At 48.4% G+C, this 14346-nt stretch overlaps 1 protein-coding gene across 33 annotated transcripts in view; it reads right to left on the reverse strand.

Moving 5' to 3' along the window:
* Positions 1-455: 455 nt before the first annotated feature.
* The window catches only part of PGAP2 (post-GPI attachment to proteins 2), a 29827-nt gene continuing 15936 nt past the window's right edge, over positions 456-14346 (reverse strand). For 13 of the 33 annotated variants that reach the window (XM_053560834.1, XM_053560838.1, XM_053560846.1 and 10 more), the window contains 5 exons: positions 7346-7514; positions 2658-2910; positions 2424-2530; positions 1704-1812; positions 464-1544 (listed from right to left, as the gene is read on the reverse strand). In XM_053560834.1, the coding sequence (XP_053416809.1) occupies positions 1414-1544; positions 1704-1812; positions 2424-2530; positions 2658-2910; positions 7346-7514 (769 nt within the window). In that variant the 3' untranslated portion in view covers positions 464-1413. Of the gene's footprint in view, positions 1545-1703; positions 1920-2423; positions 2531-2653; positions 2911-7345; positions 7576-14346 lie in introns of those variants that run through there. The other 20 variants (XM_053560861.1, XM_053560854.1, XM_053560856.1 and 17 more) reach the window with 12 other exon arrangements.

Consider the following 14346-nt stretch of genomic DNA (forward strand, 5'->3'; position numbering starts at 1 on the left):
AATAGACTTCATTGTGGTCCCCTATCACCACCCCCCAATTTCTCTAACAAAGCTCTGGGCTCCCTTGGGGGGCCACTCTTGCTCTGGGACCCAGATGCAGATGCTGTAGTGGACAGGATACAAAGCTTGCAGGAAGAGTTCCCCATCTAGGACTCAGGAAGGGAGAGGCTGAAAATCATTAGCCTGAAGGGAGGTAGTCTCAGCTATGCACCTGAGAGCTGTACCGTTATACTCTCAAAAAGACAGATTTTTACTGGTAAGAGTTAGGGCTAGAACCTAGGCCTTTGCCTCAACTGAAGACTTAGTTATTCTAGCTTCCAGGCTTGAAGTCATAAAGATAGCTCATCAAAGTGGAAGCTTCAATCAGCCTTAGGAGACTCCAGGACTCAGGAGATTGCCTCTTGGAATCATAACCTGCCATGGACTTATTTCCTCCATTTTGGAGCCCCTTCGTCACTCAGTTCTTACCAAACCAGGAAATAAGCCCCAAGACCAGCAAGCCTTGCCCAAACTAATGGAAAAAAAAAAAGAAAAGAAAAAATTTATTTTCTTTTAAAATGTACAACCAAAAGAGCTTAGGATCTGGGGTAGTAAGGAAGATGGAGGAATTCTAGGGAGGCCCATTTTGGGGTAGAAATCTGGGCCACTGACCTTTCCACCTCATACTTTTATAAAGGAGGGAGCATCCATAAACTAGAAATTTCAGAAGGGAAGGGAAGTACATGCTGTGTTGGTACTTCTCTGGAACAGGTCATCCTTTAGGGTACAGAACACCACCTCCAAGGGATGACATCAGAATCACACTGGCAGAGCCTTTGGAAATCATACAGCACACCCACCCCCCCATCATACACATGGACACACTGAAGCTCAGATAGGGTAGGGTGCATACCCTAAGACATATGCCAAATCAAAGAGGTAAAGTTAGGACCAGAACACCTGGGAAACAGCAGGGGACTATGGCCACAGGCCTGGATGTGCACAGGAGATCATTAGATATATCAGTCAAGTAAATCACCCCATTGAGAAATGGCTGCAGTATTCAGTTAGCAGCCACTGCTCAGCGGTTCCTGACCTCAGTGAAAGGTGGCTATGTAAAGGCCAAGAACTGGATTGTGGTCATGAACCTCAGGGCTTTTTAGCACCAAATGGTGGAGCTCTCCTGTCAGCTCAGCTTCTTGAGAACTCTCAGGTAAGGGTAACGATGCTTGAGAGCCCTTGTGCTCTTGTGAAGGGTGGGCAGGAGCAGTCAGCAGCACTGGCGTCAGCCTTGGCCTATCCCCTTTCTTCCTTTTTCCCCCTCCCCAATCTTCAGTAGGGCCCAGAGAGGACACAGGGTGGGGAAGGCCAGAGCTGTTTCTTATTTCTTGCTTCTGGGCACTGGGCTGCCTCCTCCACAGCAGGGGAGAGGGTTCAGAATCGCTTTTCCTCAGGCTGAGAGGTTATAAGCAGCTCTTTGTTCCCGAAGTCCCACCAGGCCGTCATGTGGAACGCCATGTTGGTTAGGACAACAGTGTACTCCAGGATGGCAAAGATGGTGTACACTGTTGTGAGGACACAAGGAACAGGGCATAGTGAAGCTCCCATTACCTGTTCTCAGGGGCCTCTTCATAAACCACCACACCACTAGTCTACCACAGGAGAAACAATGGAAATTGCCCCATATCAACTTATGACCACATACGGATCTGTCTTGGCCTCACCTCCAGCCTCACAATACATGTTGTGCCGAAAGTAGACAGCCAGCGCCGAGAAGAAGGAGATGAAGTTGATAATGAAGAGTCGCTGTTTCCAGCTGTAGGACTTTCGATCCTAGGGGATAGGCTGTCTAATCACTCTGCAGCTTGCTGGTTCTGTGTCTGGCCTCCCGTTTTAGCCCCTGCTCCTAAGGGCTGGGCCTTAACTTCCCTTGGTTCCCACTAGTGGTCACAGAAGGGAGCACAGGCAGGGGCAGCAGGAATGATGAACAAGTTCACTTCTCTCATTTGGGGGAGAGATGAGGCCAAGGAGCAGTGGTATCCCTGCCCCTCCCACTCCAGAGGGATGGAGTAGGAAAGTTACCTGGAGCCACCCACCAGCCCTAAATCTCCAGTAAAGGCCTGCCATGGGGGGAAGGTACTGGAATTATTACAGACATAATCCTTGACACTACTCCTAAACCACTGTAGCCTGGGTGCTTCTACTTTCTACACCCATTTGGAACCTCCATCTCTTCTATTCTTCCATGCTAGGACCCAAACACAGTCCTAGATCCTAACCAATCTCTCTCCACTGTTGTCAAGGCCCAGCCCAACCCCAGCACCCCTGTTGCCAGGGTTGCCATTAGAATTCCAGTTCCCACCTCACCATTACCCACATCCTGAGGACAGATGTCCTGTATTTTCTTCTGTGCCACCTGGAGCCCCACTAGGGATAGACCGTACCTCCTGACTTACTGTGTGCTTCTTGGTCAGCCTCCAGAGAATGCAGGTGAGGAGCATGTGGCTGAGGGATGAGCCAATGAACACAATGAAAGCATTTTCGTGGACAGCTGGAGGAAAAGGAGGATTGGGAGTGCGCATGGCAGAGTGCCTGCACACCTATGAAGGAAGTATGGGAAGAGGCGGGGCAATCCCCTCCCAGAGGCCTTCCCCACACCCCCTCCTCTAAGCACCCACTGAAGTCTTCGGAGGAGGAGACATAGGTGAGCACTAGCAGTGCCAGGTTCTCGACAACGTTGAGGCCGAAGTTGAGGCGGCAAAGTGGGCGGTAGCAGGGAGATGGCGAGGCGCAGCTGAGGTAGTGGTTCCAGTAGGCGAAGGCCACCAAGAAGCGAGGTGCTGAGTGCAGGCCGATGCAGAAACGCCACACGTAGCGCTGGGGCACCTCCCCGCCGATGGCAGAGCTCACCGAGGGCAGGTAATTGGGTACCTACAGAGTTTTGTGACCTGTCTGGGCATCTGCCTCTGCTGGCCCTGCCCACCTGGAGAGCCTCCTCTTCATCTACCAAAATCACCCCTGCCCTCAGAAGGCTCTGCTGTAGCCTCTCCCCCTCCAGAAAGTCCTCCTTCAGGTGACCCCAGAGCTCCCCCAGAAAACCTCCCCTTCCAGGTCCCAGTCCTAATTCCCCAGCAAGCCTGAGATTTGTGCAGGGGCATAGTGAGATCTTTTCCATCTTCCCCCACGTGTTTGAAATGGGCACATGTTTGAGCAGTGTATAGATGGATTCACATGCTCTCTATGCCCACAGTTGAGAGTTGCCTCACATAAGAACCTGCATGAGTTTCAGGGTTCTAGGACCCCAGATACAGTCCTGAGGACAGAGATGAGTCACAGACCATCTGAGATTCCTTGGAACAGTGCTAGATTCACTACGCAGCTGAGACATTCCTCTGACTGCTCCCAGCTCCACTCATTCCTCTGAGTAGGTGGGCCAAAACAAAAGAGGGTGCTGTGAGAGCTGGGCCAAAAGGGTACTACTACCCTGATCATGTTTCAGAAAAGTGGTTGCTCCTAACCTGGTGTAATCTAAGAAAATGACCCTGTTCTTTGTGACTCCTCCAACCATTTTTCTCTGCCTGGAATTTCTCATTCCTTAAGGAGGTAAAGCCTCACTTTTTTTTTTTTTTTTTGGAGGCAGAGTCTCTGTCACCCTCGGTAGAGTGCTATGGCATCACAGCTCACAGCAACCTCCAACTCCAGGGCTTAAGCGATTCTCTTGCCTTTACCTCCCAAGTAACTGGATTACTCCCAAGCCATAAGACCCGGCTATTTTATTTTTGTTGTTGCAGCTGCCATTGCTGTTTCAGCTGGCTGGGCCGGGTTCAAAGCTACCACCCTCAGTATATGGGTCCGGTGCTCTACCTACTGAGCCACAGATGCCACCCTAGCCTCACTTCTTAAGGTGGAGAAAGAAAGAGATAATACTTACACAGCTAGAAGGGCTGGTATGTTGCTTGTATGGGGTGAGAAGATGGGGAAATGAATGAATGTTTAGATGGGGACAGGAAAGCTAGGGACAGGGGGAGGATCTCTTAGACTCTATGCTAGAATAGCGCTTCACAACTTTAATAGTACATACAACTCACTAGGGGCCTGTGTGAAAATGCAGGCCTGGAACCTGAGAATCTGCATTTTAAAAATATTCCACAACTGTAGCATCTACCAGTCCATTGCCTACACTTTCCATCAACTTTTTTAGACCCTTAACAAGGCCAGGGCTCTGCCAGAGCTCAGCGACCGAGCAAAGGGAATGACCCTGTTCTAATTATAGAGGGATCAGTTTCAGAAAGAGAGTTAAGCAAGATCCTTTCCTTTCTTCCAATGGAAATGCTGTTTGGATCTCCAGACTGCTAGAAAGGTGGGCAATGTTGGAGGCTGTTCACAGGACAGGGGTAAGCCAGGAGCAGGACAACCCAGGGCCCCAGAGACTCCATAAAAAGGAGATGGCTTCCCCACATCACTATCAGAGGAGGCTCAGTACAGAGCTCTAGGAGAAAATATGCTACTCTTAAGGCTATAGCTTGAAATGTCATAGCTTGAGACCAAACTCAGTGTAATCAGTAAGTAATCAGTGAAGATCCAGCAGGCAGGCTTTGGGACTGCACCAAGTGGAGTCTGCATTCTAGCTTGGCCTTTATTAGATGGGTGGGTGACCTTGAGCAAGTCACTTTACCTTTCTGAGCTCCAACTTCTTCATTGGTAAAATGCATATATACTATCTACCTTGCAGTATGATTATGAATTCTAAATATGTAAGGCATCTGCAGTGTCTGGCATACAGTAGGTATAGTAAGTAATAGCTTTCAAAAGATACATTTCCCTGAAAAGCCTGCAAAGAGGCTGTGAACTACATGGCCATTGAGCATGAGAAGGCCTGCTTATAGTTGAGAAGTAGGAACTGTATCTTCACAGACTCCTCAGAGACCTCTAAGTCTCCTTACTTAATTTTCCTGCCTCTCTGTTCCCTTGAGTTAGGTTAGTGAGAGTGTTGCTTCCACGACCTGGAATATTCATTCTGAAAAGTTCTCCCCAATCTCAACTACTTTAAGGGGAATAGGACCAGCAGTTAAAGCTTGACTGGGCAAGCCAAAAGCATCCAAGGACCCTGGACTCTGACCCATGTTGGGAACAGGTATCAGGTAGAAATGATACAGAGTCTTGGGGAGGCCTCAGGAGAAAGAAAGAGACAGGCTGTTGGTCTTGTCTTCACAAGCTCCTTTCACATTAGAAGAAGAGGCAGGATTCTAAGAGCAGGGACTATTTCTTCCATCATATGTACACACATGTACACACACACCCACACACACTCAGATCATATACTCCTACCCTCAGTCTCATCTCCAGCACATAAGTTCCCCATTCACTGGTTGTGCCAGCAGCAAGCAACATCAGGAGCTATCAGAGACCATGTACACAGCTCACCCCAAACTTCCCCATAAGCCCAGAGCTAAGGGGACTGAAAGATGGGTAAGTGAACCCTTTCCAACAGGACAGTAGATCAGAAACTCAAATGGTATAAAGGAAGGGTTCCAAAAATTCCGCTACTATAGCACTTCATATGTCACCATTAGGTAAATCATTTAGCCTCAGGTAAAAGTCCTACTAAATTACAGATAACTTTCTCTGTCTAGCTTAGTGTCCCCTGCCCCTTGCTAACTGGACAAAAAACTTCAATTCCCATCAATCCTACTTGCTACTCCTCTCTAGACTCCATCTCCTCCTCTCTATTGATACTCATAGTCCCCGTCTTAGCTCTGGTTTCCTCAGTAACTATTGTACTAGCTTCTTGTACTAGCTTCTTCACTGGCCTTCCTACTCTTGCCCCTGTCCTTAGATCTTAATTCAGGAACCAGAATGATCTTCTAAAGCACAAATCTGACCATGTCTCTCTACTGCTTAAAATTTTTCCAAAGCTCCCCATTACCCTCTGGCTAAAATCCGAAGTCATCAGCCTGGCATTCACAAAGATTTTTCTTCACCCTCAGAGTAATAATGCCCCCTCCTCCAAGAAGAAAGTCTTCTCCAATGTCTAAGCTCGTTTAGTGCAGCTTCCTCTGAACCCTAGTCTCTATACTTCCTTTTATCATAATAGGAATTCCAACTCACTGTGTTATACTATCTGTGTCTAAGGACTAACTCTTGCAGGAAGGAGATGCTAAGGACAAGCCCATATCCAATTCCCTGTCACAGAACCTCTACCACACAGGGCACATAGGACTGGTCTGGGAGACAGGAAGTCCATCCATGTCTGGCTGGCAGAGCCCTGAATAGATACATGTTGTGAAGCCTGGGGCTGTCAGTGGAAACAACAAAGCTCAAGGATCCCAGATCAGGGCTAAGGATCCTCCAGTCACTTCCCTTAAAGCCACCAAAGCCACCTGCCAGGAGACGTAGCAGGTGGCTTTGGTGGCTTTAAGGGAACTGACTATGAAGGATCCTTAGCCCTGATCTGGGATCCTGGCTTCTCTTCAGTACTGGCTTCTCCTTTTTCTTTCATTTTGGAGACAAGAGTCTCACTCTCTTGCCCCAGCCTAGAGTACCATGGCATCAGCCTACCTCATGGCAACCTCAAACTCCTGGGCTCAAGCGATACTCGTGCCTCAGCCTCCCAAGTAGCTGGGACTATAGGTAGCCACCACAACTCGCAGCTAATCCTGGCTTCATTTTCTTTTCTTTCTTTTTTTTTTGCAGTTTTTGGCCAGGGCTAAGTTTGAACCCACCACCTCCAGCATATGGGGCCAGCGCCTTACTCCTTTGAGCCACAGGCGCTACCCCCTGGCTTCATTTTCAATTCTAGTTTTTTTTTTTTTTTTTTTTATAGAGACAGAGTCTCACTGTACCGCCCTTGGTAGAGTGCCGTGGCGTCACACGGCTCACAGCAACCTCTAACTCTTGGGCTTACGCGATTCTCTTGCCTCAGCCTCCTAAGCAGCTGGGACTACAGGCACCCGCCACAACGCCCGGCTATTTTTTTTGTTGCAGTTTGGCCGGGGCTGAGTTTGAACCTGCCACCCTCAGCATATGGGGCTGGCGCCCTACTCACTGAGCCACAGGCGCCGCCCTCAATTCTAGTCTTTCTTCAGCCTCCTTCTCCCTTTCATGATCTCTCCTGCCCATTCTAATCCCTTCCCTTCCCATCACCCACTTCTCCTGCTCCTTGTTTTATAATCCTCTTCCAACTCCAAAAGGACTATAATTCTACTCTCTGTCTCTCTCCCTCTATAGTCTCCCTAACTTGGACTTGCACCTCCCTCCCATTTTGTCCTCTCTCCTACCTTCAACCTTCTCTCCACTCTCTGATTCCACCCTTATCGCCATCTCCTGACCTAGCCCTGACCCAGGTGCTGGGGAGCCTGGCACTCACCCCACAGTCAGTGGCCACCGTGTACTCAAAGTGGAACACCAGGGACCAGATGATGCAGAAGAAGAAGCCGAACACGGGGAAAGTGATGACCCACCAGACCATGGCTGTGAAGCGGAGCCGGAACACAGTTCCATCGGGGTCCAAGGGCTGGGAGGCCGCAGAGAACATCCTGTAGGGAGTGGCCCAAGCAGGGCAAGGGACACAACTTGGGCCTGGTGGGATACCTGGACCTGGGAAAGTAGGGACTTTTCCAGAGCTGGCTCTCCAGGGTATAAAAAAGAGCCAGAGCAGAAAGGGAAGAAAGGCACAGGGTAAAAAAGGAAGACAGTACACAGAAGGAGGCACAGCAAAAACAGGAAAGGCCAGCTCTTAGGAAACCCCTTGGCATACTAATATAGTAGGTCCACATCCTCAAGAGCTTGGAGAATAGAGGTCACCAGTACCTACACATGGGAGGTTTGGTGGTCTACCTCACTCTCAACCCTCATAACCACTGAGAAGGATCAATAGTAGAAAGGTTATTTTATTTTTTTGAGACAGAGTCTTACTATTCACCCTTGGTAGAGTGCTGTGGCATCACAGCTCACAGTAACCTCAAATTCTTGGGCTTAAGCAATTCTCTTTCCTCAGCCTCCCAAGTAGCTGAGACTACAGGCGACCGCCCACAATGCTCGGCTATTTTTTTGTTGCAGTTGTCACTGTTGTTTAGCAGGCCTAGGACAGGTTCGAACCCACCAACTTCCATGTATGTGGCTGGCGCCTTAACCTTAGCTATAGGCACCAAGCCAGTAGAAAGGTTATTATTCCTATTCCACAGAAGGAGAAACTGAAGCCTTGACCTCAAACACCAGGAGAAGGCCTCTTGCTACCTGACAATTTGAGGCTCTAAGTTAAGGCTTCCTTCAGCCAAATAATCTAGACAAAGGACCCTTGGCTCAAACTGGTTGAAGCCCTCCCACTGACCCTGTCTGACCACATTCCTGCTCCTCACCCAAGTTCAACTAGGAACAGTAGAAATGCCCTGAAACCAATTTTGATGAGGCCACAGGTTGCCAGCCATTCCACCCCCAGGCTCTGAATGATCCAAGCCTCAGGCCAACAGTATCTTGATCCCAAAATATCAGGGTCCCTAGAGAAGCCCAGACCCCCACTTCCTTCCCCTCTGAGGAGACCCAGTGTCACTCAGTTCAAGGTTTGAGGGAATCTGAGGGTCATGGGAACATTCTGCACTCAATTTGAGCCTGCTGTCCGGGCCAGACTCTGGAAGCTTCTGTCCAGATCAGACCTAGACTCAACCAGAGCAGAGCTGAGCTGAGCTTCTTCCACTCCCTTCTCACCTATAACAGAGAACTCCTTCCTAACCCATACTGCCACAACCATTATGACCCCTTAAGCTGGACTCCCTTTTGCAGCAAGCAGAGGCATACAGAGATGGCTTAGTATTAAAAGATCTAGGATCAAACCTCCCCTTGGGACTCATACTTCCCTCCATCAAGGAGACCCCAGCTTAGCATCAAGGATGGGTTGGGGGCTAAGAAACACTCACACTGGGTGCTGAAGAGTCCGAGACTTGGGTTGAGGGCTCCTGCCAGACTGAGACTGTTCTAAGCCTAGAGGGTCCCACCCCTAACTCCTCAGGGCCTGCCCTCCGCCCACAATGCCCAATTCTCCATGCCTATCCAAGCACATAGCCTTCCAGGATCAACAAGGCCACATCATAAATCCTGGAACATTCTGCAAAGTTAAGAAGTGATAGTAGCTAAGGTCAGCCCTACAGAGCAAGAGAGTAAGTAGTAAAGCACCTTCCTCACCAGGAGTTGGGGTAGGGGTCTTTCTGAGGGTTGCATCTAGGCATATAGTCAGATTTATAGGAATCAAGAGAAGGCAGAATGGTATCTGGCCCTTTTTTGTAAAAGAGGGCCTGAATATGTTTCTTGGGCCTCCTTGGACAACTGGGTAATCTGGGTAATATTATGGTACTAGAATCAGGATCCAAAAGAGATCAGGACAGGCCTTAATATGAGATATCAGTTTCTAGCCTATACTCATGCAGAAACAGCTAATGGCAGCTCAGGCTATATCAACAGAAATAGTGCCATTTGCCACCTAGAGTCCTATACCCAGATTAAAGCTCAGAATAGAGAGAAAGTGGCTAACTGGGCCAAGTCCAAGGGCAAATTCAAGGTAGGCAGGAACCTGGAGACCATGTCCTGGGAGGGGTGTCTGAAGGAACCAGAGCCCCACCAGAAAGTAAGTATATGCTCACCATAAGAAATAACTTCCTAATTGTTAATTATTAAGCTTCCTTAGAATAGGCTACCTAGGGAGGGAGGAACCCACTGAGGATGTGCAAGCAGAGGCAAAGCTACAAATTATAGATGGGCTGGATTAGGTTGCCTTTTTTTTTTTTTTTGAGACACAGTCTCACTGTCACCTAGGGTAGAGTGCTGTGGCATCACTGTAGGTCACAGCAAATGCACTCTTGGACTCAAGGGATCCTCCTACCTCGGCCTTGCCAGTAGCTAGGACTATGGGCACCCACCATAATTTCTATTTTCTATTTTCTATTTTTAGTAGCGATGGGCGTCTCGCTTTCTTCTTTTCTTTCTTTTTTTTTGAGACAGAGTCTCACTATGTCACCCTCAGCAGACTGTCATGGTGTCACAGCTCACAGCAACCTCAAACTCTCAGGCTTAAGTAATTCTCTTGCCTCAGCCTCCCAAGTAGCTGGGACGATAGGCACCTGCCACAACGCCCAGCCATTTTTCTGTTGCAGTTATTTAGCTGGCCCTCGGTGTACGTGGTCAGCACCATAACCAGCCTTTTCTTTCCTTTCTTTTTTTTTTTTTTTTGAGACACAGTCTCACTTTGTCACCCTGGGTAGAGTGCTGTGGCGTCAAACTCTTGGGCTCAAGAAATCCTCAAATGCCTGCCAAACACCTATTTTTTAGAGACGGGGTCTCATGCTTGCTCAGGCTGATCTTGAAATCCTGAGCCCAAGCAACCCATCCTTCTTGGCCTCTTAGAGTGCTAGGATTACAGGAGTTAGCCACCATGGCTGGCCTAGGTTGCTTCTTTTATTCCTAGAGTTGGCTATTACTGGAATACTCTGGGTGCATTTACCCAGGTAGATCCAACAGGGTCATCCCAAGGAGTGTGTTCAAAATACCCTCAGGTCACTAGGCCCACTGCTCCAGAGAGGCCAGGTACACCTCCACTAACTATATGCGCCTTAGTTCCCTAACTGGTATGCCAAGAATGGATAATAGGTGTGCAAAATGTGCTGAGGTTATTGACCCCATTAGACATTGGAGCCAGACACAGGGGAAGTGCAAACAGCATAGTCTGTTTAACTCCATATGCCAAACAATCATAATTTTGTCTGGACTATTTACGCCTTACACAATACCTTCCTTCCCTTAGGGCACTGAGCTAGGAAATCCTATTCATTTATTCAACAAATACTTTCTTTTTCTTTTTTGCAGTTTTTTGCCAGGGCCAGGTTGCCACCTCCGGTATATAGATAGGGCCAGCACCTTACTCCTTTGAGCTACAGGTGCCACCCTAATTTTTTTTTTTGAGACAGAACTTTAAGCATGGCATCACAGCTCACAGCAACCTCCAACTCCTCAAGGTTTGGAGGAGCTCAAGCAATTCTCCTGCCTCACCTTCCAAGTAGCTGGGACTACAGGCGCCCATTACAATACCCAGCTATTTTTTGGTTGTAGTTGTCATTGTTGTTTGGCAGGTCCGGGCTGGATTCAAACCCACCAGCTCAGGTGTATGTGGCTGGCACCTTAGCCGCTTGAGCCACAGGTGCTAGGCTGTATTTTTTTTTTGTCTCATTGTCACCCTGGGTAGAGAGCAATGGTATCATGATAGCTCACTGTAACCTCAGACTCCTGGGCTCAAGCGATACTCTTTTTTTTTTTTTTTTTCGTAGAAACAGAGTCTCACTTTATGGCCCTTGGTAGAGTGCCGTGGCATCACACAGCTCACAGCAACCTCCAGCTCCTGGGCTTAAGCGATTCTCTTGCCTCAGCCTCCCGAGTAGCTGGGACTACAGGCGCCCACCACAGCACCCGCATATTTTTTTGTTGCAGTTTGGCCGGGCTGGGTTTGAACCCACCACCCTCGGCATATGGGGCCAGCGCCCTACTCACTGAGCCACAGGCGCAGCCCTCAAGCGATACTCTTACCTCAGCCTCCCAAGTATCTAGTATAAGAGGTGCCCTCTACAACATCTGCTAATTTTCCATTTATTTATTTAAATTTTTTTGAGACAGAGTCTCACTCTTCTGCCCCTGGCTAGAGTGCCGTAGCATCATAGCTCACAGTAACTTCAAATTCCTGGGTTCATGCAATCCTCTTGCCTCTGCCTCCTAAGTAGCTGGGACTGCAGGCAACTGCCACAACACCTGGCTAGTTTTTCTATTTTTAATAGAGACAGGGTCTTGCTCTTGCTCAGGCTGATCTTGAACTCCTGAGCTCAAGCAATCCTCCTGCCTAGGCCTCCTAGAGTGCTAGGATTACAGGCATGAGCCACCGCACCTGGCCCAACAAATAGTACTTCTATTTCAGATGCAGTGGCTACCCTCAAGGAGATCTTAGTCTGGTAGAGCAGACAGATACAAATATGATATGATAGAACTATATGAGAGATAACAGAGGAAGTTTCAATACCCAGACAAGGGAGTGATTAAGTTGGCCCCAGGAGTATAGGGAAGGCTTTCAGAGAAGACGCTTGGGCAGGGTTTTGCAGGATGAAGAGCAAAATCTGATGCCTTGGCCAGGAGTGGTGGCTCACATCTGTAATCCTAGCACTCTGGGAGGCTGAGGCAGGTGAACTGCCTGAACTCAGGAGTTCGAGACCAGCCTGAGCTAGAGCAAGACCCTGTCTCTAAAAATAGCCAGGCATTGTGGTAGATGCGTAGTCCAGTCCCAGCTACTTGGGAGGCTGAGGCAAGAGGATTGTTTGAGCCCAAGAGTTTGAAGTTGCTGTGAGCGACAAAGTGAGACTCTTTCTCAGAAAAAAAAAAAAAGGGACTGGCTCAGCACCTGTACCTTAAGCAGCTAAGGCGCCAGCCACATACACCAGAGCTGACAGGTTCGAATCCAGCCCGGGCCTGCCAAACAACAATGATGGCTACAACCAAAAAATAGCCAGGCGTTGTGGTGGGCACCTATAGTCCCAGCTACTTGGGAGGCTGAGGCAAAAGAACCGCTTATGCCCAAGAGTTGGAGGTTGCTGTGAGCTGTGATGCCACAGCACTCTACCCAGGGTGACAACTTGAGACTCTGTCTCAAAAAAAAAAAAAGGAACTAAGGCCTCCAAAGAATGACTGGTCTCACCATCTTTAAACTTTGCGACAAAATAAAAAAAAAAAAATCTGATGCCTTATCGGAGGTAAGCACAAGGTCAGGAAAAGGTGATAGTCCCCCTCCAATCACCTGGTCACCCCTTTTCTTCTAGTGGTTTCTTCTGCTGGCTTTCAGCCCCAGGTTTTACCAAACTGGGTACCACACCTCAAGGCCTTTGTCAAAAAATAAATAAATAAATAAAGGGAGTGGTGCCTGTAGCTCAACGGAGTAGGGTACCGGCCCCATATGCCAGAGGTGGCAGGTTCAAACCCAGCCCCAGCCAAAAACTGCAAAAAAAAAAAAAAAAAAAAAGGCCTTTGTCTACCCACTTACAAATCAGGAAGAGGGGAAACTTCAAGTCCTATAAATAAAAGAAGTGGGCCCCCATTCCTTACTCTCAGCCAGCCCCCACTGCTAGTCCTAGCCCTTTCTCTGGAGCAGATGTTCTTTATAGGAAGGGGGGATCCACTGGTTGGGGGCCTTGAGAGTTCTCTCTGAGGCTAGTCCAACGGTCCATGTCCAGGCCCTGCTTCTTCTCCACCTAGAGCCCTTAGCTGAACTCCATCTCCTACCTGTCCTCCAACCTGAAAATTTCTTCTTCCCCCTCTTCCTTCTGTTCCTCACCCTTCATATTCCCCAAACCACCATCCCACCCTTCCTCGATCTAGAGATCTACACTAGTCCTGGGAAGAAGTAAATCAGGATTATTAATACTATTTTATTTATTTATTATTTATTATTATTTTTTGCCCTGGCATCACTGCTCACGGCAACCTCCAACTCCTGGGCTCAAGCGATTCTTCTGCCTCCGCCTCCCAAGTAGCTGAGACCACAGGTGCCCACCACAATGCCCAGCGATTTTTTTTGGTTGCAGCCATCATTGTTGTTTGGTGGGCCGGGCTGGATTCGAACCCATCAGCTCAGATGTATGTGGCTGGCACCTTAGCCGCTTGAGCCACAGGCGCCAAGCCAACACTATTTTAGATGTGGGAAAACCATGGCTCAATCTCTGTGTCTCAGGTAATACAAAGTCAATGGATGTCAACACAAGTGCTACTCCCATAGCACAAGAACTCTCACATCTTTCTTCCTGGCCTAGCACCCCATATCCTTGTCGAGGGGATATGATCATCTATAGAACCTCATAGAGCATAGGGCCCAAACCACAACACATATACACGTACATAATCAGGTCTCCATATAGACAGGCACAGATACAGTCTTGCTTATATACACTCCCCACTCAAAGCCATTCTATACTGTCATGTCCCTTACAATCACACACACACACATACACAGAAACACATTCCCATAGGGGACAGGATGCCCACTGTGCCACACCGAGAGGTCTAAAATGCCCTCTAGCCCAATCCTGTTCTTTCTCCACCCTCCAGAAAACCCTGGGACTCCAGAATCTGTTCCTCTATGAATTCAGAATTGGGTTGTAGGCTTTGGAGCTGCTCAATGTAGTGACTCCAGCCCTTAGAACCTTCATGGAAGGTGGAGGGAAAATAATATCCTTGGAGCATCAATTTGCAGGCATCCCCTCAGCAGTCCTGTATGTTTGAGGGACCCCATTGGAGAGCTGGCTAATTCTATTTTTTTTTTTTTTTTTTTGGTTTTTGGCCAGGGCTGGGTTT

The sequence above is a fragment of the Nycticebus coucang genome, chromosome 14 (assembly GCF_027406575.1).
Source record: "Nycticebus coucang isolate mNycCou1 chromosome 14, mNycCou1.pri, whole genome shotgun sequence".
Taxonomy (NCBI): Eukaryota; Metazoa; Chordata; class Mammalia; order Primates; family Lorisidae; genus Nycticebus; species Nycticebus coucang.